At 46.6% G+C, this 21,065-nt stretch overlaps 2 protein-coding genes and 1 long non-coding RNA gene across 5 annotated transcripts; 1 reads left to right on the top strand and 2 right to left on the bottom strand.

Annotated features, from left to right (window-relative positions):
* Positions 1 to 561: 561 nt before the first annotated feature.
* Positions 562 to 2,223, top strand: LOC127335710 (probable galacturonosyltransferase-like 3). The gene has a single exon (XM_051362432.2). It carries the CDS (start codon positions 690 to 692, stop codon positions 1,728 to 1,730), a length of 1,041 nt encoding a protein of 346 aa, XP_051218392.1. The 5' UTR covers positions 562 to 689; the 3' UTR covers positions 1,731 to 2,223.
* A 2,090-nt stretch (positions 2,224 to 4,313) lies between these two features.
* On the bottom strand, positions 4,314 to 7,794 carry LOC127335711 (uncharacterized). Its single transcript, XR_011752556.1, has 2 exons — positions 7,479 to 7,794; positions 4,314 to 4,719 (listed from the first exon to the last, which is right to left on the bottom strand). It is a non-coding gene; the product is annotated as an uncharacterized lncRNA (long non-coding RNA).
* Positions 7,795 to 8,279: 485 nt separating this feature from the next.
* LOC127335709 (protein NETWORKED 1D) lies at positions 8,280 to 18,589 on the bottom strand. Of its 3 annotated transcripts, XM_071826642.1 has the most exons (7): positions 18,382 to 18,589; positions 17,777 to 18,031; positions 16,868 to 17,076; positions 15,675 to 15,734; positions 15,294 to 15,564; positions 11,415 to 14,452; positions 8,280 to 11,258 (listed from the first exon to the last, which is right to left on the bottom strand). In XM_071826642.1, the coding sequence occupies exons 5-7, from the start codon at positions 15,391 to 15,393 to the stop codon at positions 8,502 to 8,504; spliced, it is 5,895 nt and encodes a 1,964-aa protein (XP_071682743.1). In that variant the 5' UTR covers positions 15,394 to 15,564; positions 15,675 to 15,734; positions 16,868 to 17,076; positions 17,777 to 18,031; positions 18,382 to 18,589; the 3' UTR covers positions 8,280 to 8,501. The 3 variants fall into 3 exon arrangements, with proteins under 3 accessions (XP_071682743.1, XP_051218389.1, XP_051218390.1); XM_051362429.2 differs by lacking the exon at positions 16,868 to 17,076; XM_051362430.2 differs by lacking the exons at positions 15,675 to 15,734; positions 16,868 to 17,076.
* Positions 18,590 to 21,065: the final 2,476 nt, after the last annotated feature.

The following is a 21,065-nucleotide window of genomic DNA, read 5'->3' on the forward strand; positions in this document are numbered from 1 at the left end:
CCTGGTTATGCAGAGGCTGGATGTAATTGCTTACACAAAAGTAATAAAGCATCCTTTATCGAAAAAAAAAGATCAAATTGGCCCAGGATGGAAAGGATCTACTCAGGAGACCTCTGGACAGCCCGATTTTTTCGATCTTTGCTGTTTTAACATGTACAGAAGAACACTAACGTGTATACATGCATATACGAGTTTATATACACTGATCATTTTAAAAGTATTGGGTAATCCATTGCACTAAAGTGACAAGGAAGGCCTTTGCGTGGGTCATGTGGCTGTAGGCCGTAGCCCACCGTCCTGCTCAATCTAAACGGCCGGGCCTCTGGGCCTAACCGGCTACCCGCTAGCACGTAAAAAGAGCGCACGCAAAGAGAGAGGCCGTCTCTTCTGCCGGCAGTCTCGTCTTCTCCGTCCAAGTCGAAACAAATTAACCGAGCAGGCAGCAGCCCAACGTCCGGAAAAAACTGAAAAAATCCCAACGAGAAGTAAATCCACGCGGAAACCTCACACGTCGCCCTCTTTCCAGCCTGTCCGCCGTCTCCGCCTCATAACTCTGCGTCATCCATCATCCCCCATCTCCGTGCCGACGGTGCCCGTCCATATTCCATTCCCCCGATTCCCTCTCCCTCCCATGGGAGGCGAATAATTATAGAAACTACACACTCCAATCTGACTATCCCCACTCCGCAATGCGCCTCCTCGCCGCCGCCGCCGCCGCGCTCCTCCTCCTCCTCGCCACAGCCCTATCCGCCGCCGCCGCCGCGGAGCTGCCGGAGTTCCGGGAGGCCCCGGCGTTCCGCAACGGCGCGGGGTGCGCAGGCACCCCCACGATCCACATCGCCATGACCCTGGACGGCACCTACCTGCGCGGCTCCCTGGCAGGCGTCCTCTCCGTGCTCCGCCACGCCGCCTGCCCAGAATCCATCGCCTTCCACTTCGTCGCCTCCTCGGCCTCCCCGCCGCGCCGCCTCGCCCGCCTCCGCGCGGCCCTCGCCGCCGCCTTCCCCACGCTCCCGGCCGCGATCCACCGCTTCGACGCGCGCCTGGTCCGCGGCAGGATCTCCTCCTCCGTCCGCCGCGCGCTCGACCAGCCCCTCAACTACGCGCGCATCTACCTCGCCGACATCCTGCCCCGCTCCGTCCCCCGCGTCCTCTACCTCGACTCCGACCTCCTCGTCGTCGACGACGTGGCCCTCCTCTGGGCCACCGACCTCGGCCCCCGCTTCGCGCTCGCCGCCCCCGAGTACTGCAACGCCAACTTCACCTCCTACTTCACCGACGCCTTCTGGCGCCACCCCGCCTACCCCGCCGTCTTCGCCAACCGCTCCCGCGCGCCCTGCTACTTCAACACGGGCGTCATGGTCATCGACCTCGACCGGTGGCGGGCCGGCGACTACACGGCCAAGCTCGAGTACTGGATGGACGTGCAGAAGCAGGAGGCCCGGATCTACGAGCTGGGCTCGCTCCCGCCGTTCCTCCTCGTCTTCGCGGGCGACGTCAGGGCCGTGCAGCACCGGTGGAACCAGCACGGCCTCGGCGGCGACAACGTGGCCGGCCAGTGCCGGGAGCTCCACCCGGGCCCCGTCAGCCTCCTGCACTGGAGCGGCAAGGGGAAACCCTGGTTGCGGCTCGACGCTGGTCGCCCCTGCCCGCTCGACGCGCTCTGGGCGCCCTACGACCTGCTCCGCCGCCAAGGCGCGCGCGACGACCTCCTCGCCGCAGTCGCCTGACTGACTGACTGACGGCCGCATCGCTTCAGTAGTCTCAGTTCGGATGACTCGTCAGCTTGGTTGCGGCGTCGCCGTCGCGGCTGGGGTCCGTGTCGGTGGTGTGACACGCGCACGCCGGCCTTCGTGGCCTCGGAGGACGACAGGCCCGGCGCGGGCCCACGGGGACAGATTTATTATCGCTTTGGTGGAGTGGCTCTATCGGGCATTGAACGCTGGTCCCATGTGTCGGCGATGGATGCCAAGGTTTTGGGGAGAGTTTGGGTGCTGAGATGCGACGAGATCTTCTATCAGATGCAGGCATGCAGCCATAGGTTGTGTACAGCTGTTATTTCTTGCCCTTTTCGGGAAATACTTTATTGATTTCATTCGTTTTCGGTTAGGATTTTTTTGAGGCATTTTCGGTAAGGAATCAAGGGTGTATTGGATGCCAACTTCTCCATACAACTGTATAACCTTATATCAATAATTATAATTAAGAGAATAATTTGTGGTATGTCTGCATATATTGTACTACTATCAGTATCATCATCGCAGGTTAAGAGGAGCCGAGGGAACAACGCGTCCTCGGGTCCTGAGATTCTAATGCATTTTCTTCAGTCCATTGAGAGTCGGAGCAGATGTCGTCTTGTGGCGCAAATCTCAAATCTGGACCTCCAGATTTCAGGAATCTGATCCGACTTTTCCACCACTTTGGCTTAACAAAAGCGTGATAGATCCCGGATGATTTGTTTAGTGCGTGGTTTGTTGCCATGTGAATGGCCGGTTGCCAAGTGCTCGAGTGGATCTTTTTGTAAAGGCGCCGAGAGATCATTTTGTTCTCCCGTCTCGTGCCCGAGACACCAAAGAAAGAGGTTCAGACGTTCACTCGCTCTCGCTGCCTTTTCTCACCTGTTACCCTCAATGGCTGGTAGTAAAAGGGTGTTCACTCGAGTGTGAGAGTGTGATGTTGTCGCCAGGTGTTTGCTTTGTGCAGGCTTAATGCAAATCAGAGGATGACAGCGACATGTAGCGTAAACTGAAGCTCATTTTGATTTTGGAGGCAGCCCGGACTTCCGTGAGAGCAGCACATGTTACCATCATGAGCTTTGTTTGGTGTTTGACTGTTTGGAGTCAAAGATTGCTTCACTGCGCGGTCAGGCTAAATGGTACAAGCTCATACACAGGTTTGGTTGATTACGGCCATCTGCCCTGATAACTGAAGATATCTTCTGCAGGGTGCAGTTAGAGTGCTTGTTTCGATTCAACTGCAAGATAAGCACAGTAGCAAAAACACAGGACACATGCACGGTTGATGCATCAAACAATGCCACTCGCGAGGAGACCGAGAACTTGGCAGCTGAGCACGGTTGCAGTGCTCAGTTTCGGCAGGCGGCGGACGAGCCGTCGGGTGCGAGGAAAGGGTAATTCGGAGTTTCCGGCGTCAACTGAAAGGTACTCTAGAGAAGCTCTTTCGTCTTCCTCCACATAGTAGACGCCATTTGAAGACCTACAGTGCCGAAAGAGGAAACTACTGCAAATCTCATCCTGATCATCATGCGGGCCTGCCTATCTACAGAGTGGAAATGTTCCACCGACAGTTTCGGGGTTTTAACAGGGCATTGAATTATGGAGAAGCAATGGCACGTCGCAACGCGTCCATGCCACACCGACACGCACTTCAAACTGCATATGCTTGATTGGTTGCCCACAATGCCTTTTTCTTCGCTCCCTAGGGCAATGCAACCCTTGTGCATCGCGTTTGATCGCCTGCATCGCATCGCAACATAGATGCAGCCTGCTGCTTGTTTGGTTGTTTGCATGAGCTCCAGTGGTGTAATGTCTCCGTTAGCGGTGGTTTTCTTACCTCTTCTACGGAGGTCTACTTCCAGCGTCTGCATCAAAATGATGCATACAACTTTTATTTTTTAAAATTATTCAACGGAAAGATTAAACTAAAGCCACCTCACTAACGACAAATGTTGCAACACCTACAAACTTAATAAAGGGGGTGACCGTGTTGGGGCCTCATGTCGTGACCATACCAGGCTACCAACACACATCATCACGTTGACCTTGCCAAGACTGCCATCGACGCCACCACAGCGCCTGGCGGCGCCACCACCCCGTGCAAGTCCATCACAATGCATCATCACTACACCATGCCGCCGAGACTTGCCAACGTGGACGCGACATATGCACACCCCACCTTAGCACCACCTTCAGCCATTGTCTACTCCAAAAACGATGCTCCCCAGCAGGGAGAACGCCGTTGTGTGCCGCCATTGTCCGATCTGGGAGACCTAGGTCTGGGGTTTCCCTCGGAGCAGCCATGCGAGAAGAAACACATGTTGTAGGAACGATGCCTTCAACAAGGTAGCGACGAACATGTGCCACCATCGTCCGCCATGACCGAAGTTGGGGACGGCTTTCACGCACATCCACGCCTCGCCATGGCAGACTACCTCCTACACTACACTTGCAAATAACTCGGAATCACTTCATTTATGACTCCTGAAATTTTAAAAAAGTAACAACATTACCGTTGTGGAGAACTACTTGATATACCTAGTGGTCAAAGAAAATTTGAAACTTTGACGAAATTGGTATAAAAAGGCCCAAACATGGGTCATTAGCTGATTTGGCACCACAAATGGATCATTAGTTGATCTGCTGATGTGGGTGGTGCTCGGACCTGGACGGGATGCGGGAGGAAGAAGAAGGAGGTATGCTTTGGTGTCCCCCCTTTTCTTCCACTACCACAAAATTTGAAGGGATAAGTTAGCCTACGAAAGGAATCGCGGAAGATCCTAGCTATGCACATATAACCATAGTTTGCAAAGAGGGACACTAAGGCAAAAGCCAGATAGGGGAAAATTTTGAAACTGTCGTATCTGAGTTGGCACCACATCCTGCCTCTGGCCACTGATCCTGCGTCCGCCACTGATCTGGGCAAGTTCAAAGTGCGGATCTTCCAGACGGTGGCCGAGGCGTGCGACAACGCACTGCTCACCTGCAAGATATAGCAAGTGGCGTCATCCTGTCAGGCCACTGGAGAATGCAGAACATTTCTAGTAGTACCAAATTACCCCTCTGCTTATTCTACTGTCATCACAAGACGACCGGCAGCGCAAAATGTTCCAAACTATCATGTACTGCTAATGTATTAGAGCATCTCTAGTGGAACGTGTATATTTGGACGTGTATATGTTCATATACACGTCCATATACACCTTGTTAAATTTTACACCTCTCAGTTTTTCAGTGGCGGACAGGACTGAGGCTGCGTACATCAGTGTACGCGGATGATGTGGTCACCTTCCTGCGCCCTACCGTGCGTGATTTTAGAGTCTTCTCCGGGATCTTGGAGGACTTTGGGGCCGCCTCTGGCTTATGTGTCAACTTGGAGAAATGCTCGGCGAATCTTATCCGCTGTAGTGACGCCGACATGGCTGTTGTGGAGCAGGAGCTTCGATGCCCTGTAGTGGACTTTCCCTTGCGGTACCTCGGCTTACCACTCACCCTGAGAAAGCCGACTGCAGCCCAGTTGCAATACCTCGTGGACAGTGTGGCGAACAAGCTACCTGGTTGGAAGGCCTCTCTTCTCGATAAAGGGGGGCGGCTGGAGTTGGTACGCGCGACGCTCTCCACGATACCCGTCTTCGCTATGATGTCGCTTGATCTTCCAGCCAAGACTATCGTAGCAATTGAGAAAATCATAAGAGGTTTCCTATGGAAGGGAAGAAAGGAAGTCAAGGGTGGTCATTGTTCAGTGGCATGGGACAAAGTTTGCACACCTAAGGAATGGGGTGGTCTTGGGATCCCAAATATCAGGATGATGAACCTCGCATTGAGGACCAGATGGCTGTGGCTGCAGCGGACAGAGGACTCCAAGCCGTGGAAGGAGCTTAACATCCAGGTACCCAAGATGGCGAGGCAGCTCTTTGAAGGGGCAACCTATTCCGTGCTGGGGGACGGAGCGAACACCTTCTTTTGGACAGATAATTGGCTTCCGGATGGGCGAATCTGCGAGTTGGCGCCTAATTTGTTCCAGGCGGTACCGAGGAGCGCCCACAGGCATAGACGGGTTCGTGAGGGCTTGGCTGGAAGCTGGCTAGACGATGTTCCCCCAGACCTGTGCGCCTTGGCCGTTGGTGAGCTTTTCCAGCTGGCAGACCGCTTGGCGGGCATCGCCCTCGTTGAGGGTGTGGAGGATGCTTTCAGATGGAGATGGGAACAGGATCATTGTTATTCCGCGAGATCTTGTTATCGGGCGACGTTTGGGGCTAGAGAGGAGATGGCTGGGGCGGTCCAGATCTGGCGGTCCAGGGCTCCGCCAAACTGCAGAGTTTTCCTGTGGCTGGCGGCCAAGAACAGGTGCTGGACTGCGGATAGGTTGAGCAGGCGTGGTCTCCCGCACCCGGCATCATGTCCGTTCTGCGATCAGGAGGCGGAGACGCTCGACCACCTTCTGCTTGGATGCGTCCTGTCTAGGCAGGTCTGGGCAACGTGCTTGAGATGGTGGGGTAAGCTTCATTGGATGCCGCACGCTGACACCTGCTTCGTCCCTTGGCTCCAATCGAAGCGTGGTGGCCCGGGCAAGGATAGAGATCTCTGGACAGCGGTCACCCTGATCTGCTGGTGCCTCTGGCGCCACCGGAACGATGTCGTCTTCGACGGCGCCACCCCATCTTTCAGCGCGGTGGTTGACCGGATCCCTGATGAGGCTGAGTTGTGGCGTCTGGCTGGGTTGTTCAGAGGTTGTCTCGTAGACGTAGGAAAGTGGAGATGTCGCGAGTAGTTGTCTAGCGGCTGTGTGCTGCCTTTCTTGGGTAGTGTGGGTTGCACTCTCGGGCGGTTGTGCCAGAAGTGCGTTGTACCTTGGCCTTCTGGCCCTTCTTCTATGAAACAGATACGTCTCTCCATGACGTATCCTTGAAAAGTTTTTCAGTGGAACGTGTATCATGACGTGTAAATCAGGACGTGTATATTCCAATGGCTATAATTTCAAACGGCTATATTCCAACGGCTATATTTCGAATGGTTATATTTTCAACGGCTATATTTTTGATCTCCAAGAAGCCTTCATCACCATCCATCTACATACAATCACATAGGAAACAACAAATATCTGAACACAATGCATAGAAATTTGGTAGCAATCTGTATTTCAGACCACAACGCAGTACCAATTTTACCAACTCTACGAGACAAAATCATCAGAAATTTGGTAGCAACCTGTATTCTGGTACCAACTCTATATGAGCAAAATCATATGGGCCTGGTACCAACTCTATATCTATCTGAGCACAATGCATACAAACGCATCATCCCACCCAACCCCAAATCGAACGACCCGGCCCGAGCAGCTCCGTCCGCATCTTCCTCCTTCCCTCGAGCGCCCATCTTCCTCCTCCCTCGAGCCTGGCGTTCACCCCCACGGCCTCGAGCCCCTCCTCCCCAGGCCGCCGCGCCCATCTCCCTCCTCCCCTATCCCCGCGCCATCTCCCTCTTCCGTCGCGCCCCAGGCCGTCGCCCCCATCGCCCTCCTCCATCGCGCCCCAGGCCGCCGCCGCCACCGCACAGGCCCGCGGCAGGAGCTCGTCCAACCTCCCCAGGCCGGCGGCCGCAGCCCCTCTCTACCGGCCCTTCCTCTCCATGGCTCGCGCCGCCGCTGCCAGATCTGGCGAGCGGTGCGGCGACCGCCCGACGGCCGGCGCCTCTTCTCTACAGGCGGGCATGGAAAAAAAAGGAGGGTAGGAGAGAGCTTACTGGAGGGGATTGGCCGCCGGTGAGCTTGGGGCGTCTTCTTCCGCTCGGCTCCGGACGGGGGCGGGAGAGAGCAGCCTTCGTTTCTTGCGTCTCCACGACCGTGGCTTGGTCGTGTTTATTTCCACGACGAGTAGCCTCGTGGATGGACGTGGATAATTTGCACGCCCGTATACACGTTCCGCTGGAGACGTTTTTCTGCCCTCCATCGTGTATATTTGACATACACGTCCGTTTAGAGGAGCCATTGGAGATGCTCTTAGAAAATATGGACAGTTTTCATTGCAAGTAGCAGTATTCTTTCTTGCCTAGATGCTGAAATATGAGACCACAGCTTATGACAGAAGCTTAAACACCAACAGCTACAGAATACATACGCACAGGCAATAGCAAGTACCTACTGGGCTGACATGAACACATTATTTACGTTTCTGGCCTGCAAATTTCATCCATATGATGCATAATAAGAAGGGGAAAAAAAGGAAAATAACAGCTTGCTTGATGCCTTGGATTAGCACATTGAACAGCATGTATTGCTAATGTATTAAAAAATATGGACAAAATGGGATATCTGCAGTTTCCATTGCAGCTTGATTGATGCCTTGGATTAGCACACTGAACTTCATGTATTGCTAATGTATTAAAAAATACGGACAAAATGGGATATCTGCAGTTTCCATTGCAAGTAGCAGTATTCTTTTTTGCCTAGATGCTGAAATATGAGACCACAGCTTATGACAGAGGCTGACATGAACACATCACTTACGTTTGTAGCCTGCAAATTTAATCCGTATGATGCATAAGGGAAAAAAAAAAGAACACTTGATTGATTGATTCCTTGGATTAGCACATTGAACTAACTATGAATATGGACTCATTTAAACAGAACAACCTGTCTGCAAATTTAATCCGTAACATGCTAGCTCAATTACAGGCGGGGGGGGGGGGGGGGGGGGGGCACTCCTATAAGTATGATTTTCTCTTTAAAAAGTAGTTCTTATTTCTAGCCGCCACGTAACAAAATGGCTAGGGTTCTGTTCTCGATTTAGAGGGCACACACCCACACAAGGGCGCCTTCTTCTTCTTGTGCGCACCGCCACGGTGGTCCTTCCTCCCATACAGATAATCCCTCAGGAGCACCCGAGTACGCTTGTCGGAGACCTTGAGCCTCCTGTACTCGTTCTCCTCCTCGAGCTTCAGTAAGACATACTGTATCTTCTGAAGCTCCAGTTCCAGCCTCGCCACATTATCTGACCCTTTCTTCACCTGCTCCGAGATCTTCCTCCTGCTGGGTAAACCTTCGAGCTCAGAGTTCATGCTGCCCGACAATGCAGGGTAACTCTCAGCCTTCTTTGACAGCTTGCTGTTGAGATTGATCTGTTCCAAGACGAGCCCCTCGGTCTCATGCAGCTGAGTGCTGATGCCATCGTACTCCGTATTCATGGGAGACCTGCCCTTCGACGGGCCACCCATCTTCTGCTTCAATTCCTGGATGCTCTCTTGGATGCTCAGCAGCCTCTGAGCATTAGAAGTGAGCCTCTCAACCACATTCTTGCCCCATATATCATTAGGCTCTACTAAAGACGAGGAAGACGTCTCGAACTTATTGATCCCGAGCTCTCTTCCCCTTATAAGCTCTGAGGAAGGGTACTCACTTTTTACCTCCTCAACTGCTTGTATGTCGTGCTCGGATGACGATGACTTGGCTGTTTGGTTTTTGCAGGTCCTCTCTGCAGCCTCCCATAGCTGAAGCATCTCATCATCCAGCTCAGCATTTGCAGCATTGCCAAGTGGGTAGATTCCAGTACCATATGTTGGACAGGTAGATATTTGATCAAGTTCGATATCCTTCATCATCTGGACCTGCTTCCCTTTAGAGTCCGCAGCATCTTTTTGCTTCTCATCCTCAGAATATATTTCATTCGCTTCCATCCGTGAGCCGGCTTTTGTTCTAAGTTCTGCATTTTCTTCCTGCATGTCATTTACCTTTTTCTGCAGAGCCTCAATATGGGCATCTAATGAGGAGGTTTTATTCAATAGCAGCTCCTTTTGGGCTATTGCACTAATCTCAATAGCTTTCGCTAGTGCCTTTTCTTCGTAGACTGCAGCGTTCACGGAATAGGTTATTGCGTCACCCAAAAGTAGAGCAAACTCTCTTTCATGTTGCTCAACTTCTTTTGACACGAGCTCATGTGCAGAAGTCAAATGCTGTCCCTTGTTTTTTAGAATGCAAGCATCCACTTGCAGGGTTTCATTTGCTTGGCGAAGTAGGAACATTTCATCATCCTTGGTGGTGCCCTCCGCAGTCAGGATCACGATTTTCTTCTCAAGTTCTCCTTTCACCACTTTGCCATCTTCAATGGCAACCTGAAGGGCCGCAACAACTAGACATAATTCCCGGTTCTTTTCTTGCATGAGCTGAACATTCTCTTCTGCTTCCAGTAACTCATCGTCCTTATGCACCAGCAGCGCCATGCAGTGCTCAAGTTCACCAAACAGCTCCTGGCAGACACTTTTTCCAGTGTTCAACTCAAACTCCAAAAGGACAAGCCGATTCCTGAGAACTTCTATCAAGTAGACTATGTACTTCTTGAGGTTACTGTTTTCTGATTCAAGCATCATAGCTCTTGCGCTCAGCACTTTGACTTCACTATCAAGTTCACCCTTACCTAAACTCAGCAAAGCCATCTCATCGGTAAGAGATACCAATGCAGATGCTACCTCATTATTATGGCTTCTAAAGAACAGAGACAAGTGCTCAAGAATCATGCATTCTGCAAGAACAGCACCATTCTCATCCTCCAAGGCGTTGTACCTCTCAATCAAAGAGTTGTGTTCCTTAGATAAGGATTCACTTCTCTCAGTCATGTCAGTAATTTCATCTTGCAAACTCTGGTAGGACTCTGTCAAACAAGATAGCTTCTCATGTAAAATCAATGCTTCAGTCTTCTGTACCTGACATCTTTCACTTATTTTCTGCAATTCTTGCCGCAGCTGTTCATTGCATTCTATTAGTCGACAATTTTCATTTTGTAAAGATATCATTTCTGTTGCTTCATCCTCTAACTTTTTCTCAAGGGCACACTTCTGCAACTGCAGATCTCTGAACTCCGTTCCTACTTGCAACATGACAGTCGCATGAACCAAAAGCTCTGTATACATGAGAGTATTAACATCTTCACTTTCCTCTTTAAGTTTCACAATATTAGAGGTTTCATCTGAAACAGTCTGTAACAGAATTTCATCCTGAGCTACATCAGCAGGTCCTACATCCCTACTGATGTTAAGGACCTTCATGTGCTGTGAAATCCCTTCTCTTAGTTTTCCATTATGCTTTAGCAACGCTTTACTCTCTGCTTCGTGATATCTGGCTTGATCTTCCAGCTCTGATATTAAAATCTCTGCAGCATGATTTTCCGCAGCATACTTTTGGCATTTTTCTAAGAGAGCCACATTCTTATCTTTCACGTCAACTAAACTGCCCTCCAGGACCACTACACTAATAGAAGCTCTCATGCTTTTTTGTTCTTGCTCTTCAAGCCTCTCGTCCATATCATGGATTTTCTGTATCAGAGATGAAATCTGCTCCTCTAGGCTGCTCACATGCATTTCATGTGACTTCACAGAATCTTCATACTCTTTGTTAATTGTCCTCAACAGACCCTTCAGCTTCCTGACTTGATCATATACAAGATCCTTCTCTCTTGATACAGAAGTGTGCTCGCATTCGAGATCTGCATGCTTGCTTTCTAGGGCTTTCGTAACCACTGTAATTTTCTGTAACTGAAAGGTAAATGCACTCTGTGTTAGATAAAAATAAGGATAAAATTTTATTAAAATAATATGATACAATAATATATCAAGACTACCATGGATATTCAACAATACCAATTTCTACTACACAACAACTTGACTTTGTGGGATTGTTACAAAAATTACCTGAGAAACCAAGTTGTTTTTTTCTGCAGAAAGAGCAAAGTTATCTGCAAGCTGAGCCTGGCGGGTTTCTTCAGAATCTTTCAGTTTTAATCTTAAGTCTTCAAGCTCCGCTTTCATATCAGATAATGACATCTCTAATACAGAGTTCTTCTCTGAAATGTCAGCAAAACTTCTACCGAGGGTGTCTAGCTCTGCTACAAGAACAGCTTTTCCAGAAACACAGGAGGAAAGCTCACACTTTAAAGAACTTTCTGAAGATTCTAATGCTTTTATCCTCTCCCGCAGGCTTTCCATTTCAGCATTTGCATCTGAAATTGAGATCTCCAAGAGTGAATATTCATCAGATATTTGTTCCATCTCTTGAACCTTTTCCGAGAGAAGTGCCTTTTCAATCAAATTATTTGCACACATCTCCTTCAGTTTTAAGTTTGCTATCTGCAAATCCTCTATTAACTTCTGGTTTGCTGCAGCACTGCCTTTTAGAGTGTCCATGTCAACAGCCAGAGCATGGTATGTCCCCTCTAGATTTTTTTTCTCTTCTTTTTGACGGACAAAATCTCTCTGAACTGCCTCCTTTTCACCTATATGTGACCCCATTTCAGCCTTGAGTTTCACATTCATCTCCTTCAGTGCATCCAATTCACAATGCAGGTCTTTTATTGTATACTCCGCAGAAAGATTTTGTTCACGCAGGATATGGATGTCCTCTGTATACTTGATTACAATGTTCTCAAGATCCATCTTATTGTTCTCCACCTCACTTAATTGCCCACTCAGCTTCTCAATGTCCATGGCCAACTTGTTCACTTCATCCCGAGATTCAGAATGAAGACCTGTAACTGAGAGAAGAGCTGCTTCACCTTCAATGCACTTCTGGGTTTTATCTTCTAAGCTGGTTTCAAGGCTATAAACTTCTTCTTGCTTATGCTTTAGTTCTTTCTCCAGGACCTCTACTCTTCCTTCAACCTTGTCCAGTTCAGCCTGCAATTTTGAGAGTTCAGATTCCAGATGGGATACTCTCATCAAGGACTCCTGGTTATTAGTAAGGGTAGCATCTTTTTCGGTGTTCAGAAGTATGATGGTGTTCCTGAGTTCTGACGACAAGTTCTCCAACTCATTTGATTTGCCATTCAGCTTCTCAATCTCTCGATGCAGCCTACTCAGTTCTTCTTGAGCCTGAGAATAAATGTTCTCCATTGACATGAGTGACTTTTCAGCTTGCACCTTCTTCTCGGTCTCTTCTTTCAAACTTAACTCCAGACTGTTGACACTTTCACTCATCTGTGCAATATCTCGCTCCTGTACATGCATTTTCTGTTCAGACTTCTCCAGTTTCAACTGCGCCTTTGAGAGTTGTAACTCCAAATCAGATACTTTCTCCAGAGACTGCTGGTGTTGCAGGAGTGCTGCATCCATCTCAGAGTTCACATCTGAAATGGCATTCTTTAGTTCTTTTGATGTATTCTCCAGATCTAACTTGTCATTTTCCAACTCACTCAGCTTCTTTATTGATGTGTCAAGATCTTGTGTCAGCCTTTTCACTTCTTCCTCTAACTTGGAGTGGAGACTCTCTGACGTAAGGAGGGCTGCTTCAGTTTGTGTCCGCCTATGGCTTTCAACTTGCAGCTGGCCATGAACGCTCTGAATTTCCCCTCTCTTCTGTTCTAGATCTTGCATCAGCATATGCACCTTATTTTCATTAAACTCCAGCTCTGATTGTATATTCAAGAGTTGAGATTGCAACATAGAAACCCTTTCAACGACTTGCTGGTGTTGTAGTAAAGCTACATCCTTCTCAGTGTTTACCTGTGAAATGGTGCCCCTAAGGCTTTCTATTTCATTCTGAAGCTCAGTCTTTGAATCCCTCAGTGAATTTATCTCATCACGGAGTTCTTGTATAAGCACCTCGGAAGAGTGATTTTGTTCAGTAAGGCTCTTGACTTCCTTCTTCAGCTCACAAACAGCGCTCTCCAGGTTCATCTTGCTCTGCATGAGCTCATCTAACTTTTCATTTGTCATCTTGATCTCTGTAATCAACCTTTGAACTTCTTCCTGAGATTTAGCATGCTCCTTTCCCTCCAAAAGAAGAACACTTTCAGCTTGCATGCGCTTTTCATGTTCCTCCTGGAAGCTAAATTGGAGATTTTCCAATTCCTTCAGCTTTTGTTCAAGCTCTTGCTGTTGTATCTTTGCCTTTTGATCCAAAGCCTCGAGCTCAGATTGTATCACACTATTGCGTGATTCAGCACTGTTTACCTTTTGGGCTTCTGAAGCCATTTCATCAGTTAGCTTCTTGAGGTCAGTCTGCGCCTTAGAGAGCTCAGACTCCAAAGTAGACAAACGCTCAGTGGACTGATCATATTGCAGAAGAGATGTATCTTTCTCAGAATTCAAATGAAAGACAGTACCCTTCTGGTTTTGGATCTCACTTTCAGCTTTCTTTGCCCGCGCAAATTCTGACATCTTTTGTTTCAGATTCTGGTTCTCAGCTACTAGCCTTGAAATCTCCTGTTGCATATTTACCATTTCGGTGCTGATGTTCTCTCTCCCTTTAACTTCTGGACTTTCAAAACTAAGTCCTTTCCGCGCTTTCCCATCAGAAACAGCACGAGTAACATTTTCACCACTTAGTGAAGAATCAGTGGACTGCTTTAGACTTTCTCGGTTTGACAATGCACTGGTTTCCTGAGGGTATGAACCGTTCCTCTTGGAGATATGATCATCTGATTCAAATTTTGGACGGGAGAATGTTGGCAGCTCTGGAGTATGCGGCTCCACTTCTTGGCCAGATGAAGAGGGCGACTCATCCATTGATGGCATCTGATTTGGGAATACTTCAGAAATTGTTCTGTGAGCCTGTCTAAGTGCCCCGGTGGCCTGGTCATACCTTTCTGCTAATGCGCGGTATGCTCGATAAAACTCTTCTACCTGTTTCATTAACTCTGGTCGCTTCTTATAGTACATCTCCGCTCTCCGTGCAAAAGAATCAGCATCTTCATTGATAAGCTTGATCATGGCTTTAACCTTCATGTCCATGTCTGTTGCACAAAACAGATTCCTTTAGTTTACGAACCATAATATATAAACACAAAAATGGGTGTAGTTCATTCGCAGCAATATATTTTCACAAATAATTATAAATTATTTACAGGGTACATATATAGATATAGTACAACAATGGCTTTGCTGAGAAAGAGTCAAAATGTAGTTACTGAATATAACTTTAGCTGTGAAACTATCAAAAATTTAGTTTAACTCCAACCGAGAAAGATAAAATAATGGGAATTAGGGAACCTAAGAAGAAAAATACCCCATGAAAGAGCATTATATCATCTTAGACTTGTTTGATGCAGTTTAATTGGTTAAGATGAGAAGGAGAATAAATTTCTCCAGTAAACACTTCGCATATACAACGAAGTTGTCAGGAAAAAAGAACAGTTCCACATTGAAGCAGAACTCCTGGCGTATGTAATCAATAGTTCAAAGCCTAGTTCAAAACCTAGCATTCACTTTTAGGAACATCTGAAGATGGCACAAGTCACATGATCATAGAAGATCATTCTGCAGGTTCATGAACCAAATCTTCGTGAGAAATCAAAATGCTACTAGAGGCATCATGTGCGTAATGGTGGCTACAGATCCAGATTATAATTTTACAAGATAACCAAATATTAACACTGAAATGATTTTACTAAAGTTTATAGATAGCGTGCATGCACTGTGCACACCACGAGAATTGAAAATGCAATGCAGAACTGTAAGAACCTAATAGTATCTCTTTGCTACATTGATCAGCATATATGCAAAAAAATCAACGATAACTTCATGATAGGGCATAAAGAAATATATAGACATGAGCTAAACAGAGCAAAATCTCACCACTGAGGTTTTCTTTGAGCCATTTGGAATTCTTGGGGCTGATATGGCTAACCCACAACCATGAATACTGCCTTGAGTCATGACCAGTCGAGGCCGCCATTGATGCCGAGACAAGATGGACCACACAACAAACAAGTAATACCTCACTTCCTCAGAACAAAGTTATGAAGTGGCTCAATTTCTCCAATATTCTGGATGGGACAGCAAAGAAACTATCTGCCGCATCTGGAAAGGAGTGGGGAACTTCTGTTGCAATTGCTAGCTTTTTTACCTGGGTAATTGGAAACAGGAATAGCAGAAATAAGATAACCTATAAACATCCTACATACAGAAATGATCAACAAATAATTCTACAAATCCATGCGATGTGTTAGTACTTACAGGTGTCTTCGATAAATTGAAAGGGCAGGAAGAAAATGGATAGTTCTGGCCACGCTAAAACTGGAATTGAAAAAGAAAAACGTGTTTAGTAATTGGATGAGGGGAAATAATTGTGCATACACAGGAAACAGGCCATTAGATAGAAATAAAACCGTATATACTAGTATCTCTACTATCAAATTGCAATCAGTGGTGTACGTAGGTAAGAAAACCAATGGTACGTCAAGAACTGGTGGTGACCATCCCTTAAATTTCGTACGTCAAGAAAACCGTTGTCTCTTGCCCTAACGATCCTTGGTGACCAGAACCCTCAAAGCTAGAACAATCGACGACGGGAAAAAAAAAGTCCAGCGCCATCGAGCAATCCCGTGCTTGGAAAACCGGCTACAGGAAGAAAAAACAGCGAACCAAATCCTGTGAGGCATGTCTTATCATGTTAGTGAGGTGGTACTATAAGATTTTATTGTCTGCCACGACCAGGAACCGAGTGCCACCTACAATGGGCCGTATTAACCTGAACAACTTTAACGGGCCCATGAACTATAGAGACGATGGATAAGATATGTAAACCCATGAGCACTCGTGGGCATGTGCTATTTTTTTCTTAAACTGATTTGGGCTAACCATGTTGGGAGAAACAGACGCAAAATAAGTAGGCAGCGTGGGCTGTCTATCTGATGACCTGTGTCTTGGCCTAAGTACGCATTAACCATCTGAGCAGGTACTCTTGTGGCTGGAAAAAAAGGTTTTACTTTAAGAGAACAACACTAGTAGAAAAGAATTACAACTAGCCGTGTAGAAAATAACAAGCACAAACACGGTTGTTTTGAGGGAGAGAGAGCCATGTCCCATGTGACTCTAATGGTCAGGGAGCAATTATATGTGCTAATGGACTCTGCATGAGCACAAATGGAAGAGAGCCAAACCACCAGGTTGTAATTGTGTAGATTGATTTCTGAAATAACTTATTTAAAGTATTCGTTAATTTGTTCAGGACACTACTGTAGCAAAGACAATTATGGCACATTTCTCCATCTTAAACTATTTATTTACTTATATAGAGAAAATTCAATCCGTCGTGATTTGTGATCGAGGGGTTCTCGTTACAAGTTTCAGATTTCAACTGTATTAGCTTATACAAAAAGTTGAACCTTGGCAATGCACGGGCATAGACCATGAAGATATCCCAGTACCTCCACAATGCCGGATACATGGCGAAGGCAAAGATGATTGTGTGTTCTTCACGGTGGAACAAAAAACTTTAAGAAAGCTCTGGAATTATTGATGGTAAGACGACCAACCAAGAAAACTAGCTTAACTCTTAAACGGCAGTTGCTTCCCTGTCAAAATCGTTCCTGCCCGCCAAGAAAAAGTAATTTCGAGTAGTAAAATTCTTCGTGATCTAAAAAAAAAATCATAAAATCAACCTGTAGCAACGGATGAGTGCTGTAAATAAAAAAACGAATATCCGGATATTTCTATTCTATTTTCTATGAACTAGGTATTAGAACCAGGTATATTTATTTTTCTCTAAAAGAGAACCAGGTACAGTTCAGTAATTGTGTTTATCATGTGACACTAAGTAAAAGAACAAGACATACTCTGCTCGTACAAGTAAACGCTACAGTAGCAGCCAATTGTCCACGGCCTAATTAAACGATGTATGACATAAACATGTGAATAATTGCTCAAAGAGGACGTCCTGAAACTGAGTGTGACTAAAGAGACAAAATACAGATGACAGTACTGATGTGGATGACCCATATATGACATGCAACAATCAGGTATATATCATGTACCTGTAGTAACAAATTGATCTGTTTATGAATTCTTCTCATTACTGAACCACAAAGGTACAGGTAAAGACACAAACAACAGGCCCGTAGTACCACTTTTCATATCTTCGTTTTTTAGCATAGGGAGAAAAAGTCTTTTGCACAGTAGCTGGAATTGCCAGGTAGTGCAGGACACGCTACTAGGACGGACAGAAGAAAAAAATTGGTGTAGGAATTCCTAAGTTCAGTACCCACAATAGCACACCAAATGATTCATGGAAGTGCAATTTCTGAAGATTAAAAAGTGCAAGTGATTCAGCAGCAAACCTGAACCAGAACAGGGCGGGGGCAGCACCAGCAGTCGAGCAGTCCGACAGGGGCAGCAGCCGATCACACCGATTAAGTTCCCGACGCCCCAAACCGCGCTTCAGTCCCAGAAGGCGAGCTCCACCCCGCCGTCGAGCAAACCAGGCCGAGAAGGAAAGGCGCCGTGCCGCCAGCAACCGGCCAATCTTGGTGCTTCGATCCGGGACGCGCGAGGATGGATGGCACCCGCCCCAGCCCTTGCCCGAACAATCCAAACTGCCATCAAGAACAAAAGGCAGGGAAGGAAGGAATACATAAATCACGTGATCCACGCCGGCGACGATGGCCATGACAGAAACAGTTCTTCACCGTACCAACCAAGAAACCACCAACCACCGTCAACACCAAAAAAAATCCGCTAGTCCAATTCCCAGCAAAGATGAGTCACGGAGGATCAAACCGAAGGCAGCACGGAAGATGGATCCGTGAAGCGTAGCAAGTAATAAAACGCAGATAAATAAAAATAAAGCAATCACTGGGTAATGATCGCGGAATTGGAGAGAATCAAAGATCCAATCTTGCGGCGGCAGAGAAGAATCCATAGGGAAGGGGAGGAAGAAGCGTACCAGGTGGCGGAGTTCAGTCGACTCTCTCAGCAGCAGCAGCAGCAGCAGCGAGGTACTACCTCCTTTCCCCGCCCATCTCTTCTCACCCCATTGTTTTCTCTCTCTTCCCTTCTCTCTCCGTGGCTGGATGCTTTGCTGCGGTGTGTATAGTCAGTGTAGTTGCCAGGAAGAAAAGGCCGCCTCGGCACAGTAGGTCCAACGAAGACAGAACAAAAAACAGTAGGAGAGATTTCAGTGATTTGATTACTCGCGTAATAATGTGGCCTGCTGGATTTTCTGGAGCGAAGTTAACTGCGTCGTAATCGGGATCTGACTATTCTGGTGGGAGATCTGAATTTCGCGGATTTGATTTGAATTTTACAAGAGACTCCGCCAGCCAGCGTTGACAGGTGATGAGATGAATTTTAAAAGTATTCTCGCGCATTTCTTTTTCGCGAAAACGCAAAAGACTTGCGTTACGATCCATTCTCGCGCATTTCTACTTTTCTCTGTCCCTACGGCAGAAATATACTACTATGACGCATTTTTACCACTGAATTAATTGACATGTAAGTAAAAAATACGATCTTGAGAGCAAGTATAATAAGTCCTAATCAGCTGGCTATAAGGATTAAAATAATATATTGTTGCTTAGTTGAAAGAGAGAGAGGAGGAGAGAGAAGAGGAGTGGGCTCTTATGCAAGAGCCAGCTCTAGCACGTGCTCCTAGACACTATGTGAGAGTGAATGGTGGACCATACATAGATAAAGTAGTAGAATTTTATAGCTCACTATTGTACATATTGGCTCTACAATGATTATAGATGACATGACACTTATCTTATAGCCAACAGTTGGCTCTACTATTAAACTTGCTCTGAGATGTCAATACGCACCCTGCATATTTTTTAGTACATAGAGATAGCACCAAATTCCGTATGACCGTATATATAAAGTGCGGACTAACGACATGCCATCACAAAGTGTATCAGTAGCTTTGCCCTCACACCAAGCATTTGCAACCCTCGGCACCAGGTTAAGTTTTCCTCTGTTTTTGCCTACCCTCCTGTTCTAATTCAGAAAAACCATAGCTCTATCTCTCTTTGTCAAGCAAGCAAGGTTAGGCCTCTTTTGATTTATATGATTTATATAAAAGTTGTGTATAATTTAAATATTATGAAAAAAAATACATAATCTGTTTGATTTATAGGAGCCTGTCCTAAAAGAATTAATCCTACAGAAATCTTGGTCATATAGTACCTCATAAAAAGTTGGTTATATATTTTCATATAATTCAAGTAAGCATGATATTCCAGTTATATGTTTTTCCTATGCATTTTCTATCCTACGAATCGAAAGAGCCTTTTTAGTTTTACCCGCGAGTGTCTTAATCGGTTTTCGAAGTATACATGTCGAAATGTGGAATGGCTAATGTGCTTTCTTGGGATCTCCAAAGAAGCTCTCTCTTCAGGGAGCCACGAAGTACTATTTTTAGTACGTAGCAAAAAAATGTTTGGACTTGCTTCTCTCTCGTCAAGCATGAGTTGATCATCGGGTACGATGCAATTGTTTGGTTCATCATTTGGTGTCGGTTAATCAATCCGGGAACCAAGAAGAGCAGAATCATGGCGCCCATGTGACTTGGCTCGCGGTTGCCTCGGTGTGGATAACAAATGTCACGGTTTCCTTCCAGTTCACCGTCAATGCTTGCTAGCTGGAGTGCGTTCCACTTTGTCGTATTTAACTGGAGCATTCGCATTGTTTTCTCCTCCAAAGCGAACAAACAGTTAACTAGGAGTACTTCCACCGGTCGGGTTTATTAGTTTTGCGCATTACATTCTCATCCACCATATAATTAGAGATTATTTTGCCAATCCACAAGACCACAGCCATATCTCAAATTCTCAATTCAAACTTCAGCCAATTAAGTACTCACATCGTTACATAAAAATTATCTTAGATTTGTTAAACTTGACATGAGAGGAGTCCGTTAAGAGAGACCTGAAGGTTTGGAATATCGATAAAGATTTAGCCATGGATAGGGGTGCGTGGAAGTTAGCTATCCACGTTCCGGAACCATGACTTGGCTTCGAGATCTTATGGGTTTCAACTCTAACCTACCCCAACTTATTTGAGACTGAAAGGCTTGGTTGTTGTTGTTTGTTGTTGTAGATACGTCTTGATCATATTTATGTCTAGATACATCTAATTTTTGACGGACTAAGACAACTTTTAGCATGGTATGTCACTGTGATGCTAAAGAAGCCCCAATCCCATCCTAGAAGTGGAGTGTAACAAAAAAAGGATGTTGATTTGAAAGGTAGATAGATGATAATGGAGGGATTAACATAAATAATACGGAGTACTACTAAATCCAACGATTCAGAGCTTCATGCCCGTTGCTAGGCTGCAAAAGTCGTCGGTGATAACGCACTACACGGGTTCTCACGATATGGGTTGTAGTCGGAATGCGCGATGCCGCGCTTCATAGCTCACTGAACAAATATTGGAGGCCGCTGATGATAGGCTACAAGGTCGCCGATCATTCATGCCATATCCTCCAACAATGCAATATGTCCCCAGCACCTTTGTGAACACCAGAATGTAGGGTTATCGGGGTCCCACCGGAAGCTTAGGATGCCATGATGCCTGCTCCCAAGCCAACGTGGAGCTACCTTGGTACGATGGAAACAACATAATTGGTCT

Source organism: Lolium perenne, chromosome 2, assembly GCF_019359855.2.
Source record: "Lolium perenne isolate Kyuss_39 chromosome 2, Kyuss_2.0, whole genome shotgun sequence".
NCBI classification, from domain to species: domain Eukaryota; kingdom Viridiplantae; phylum Streptophyta; class Magnoliopsida; order Poales; family Poaceae; genus Lolium; species Lolium perenne.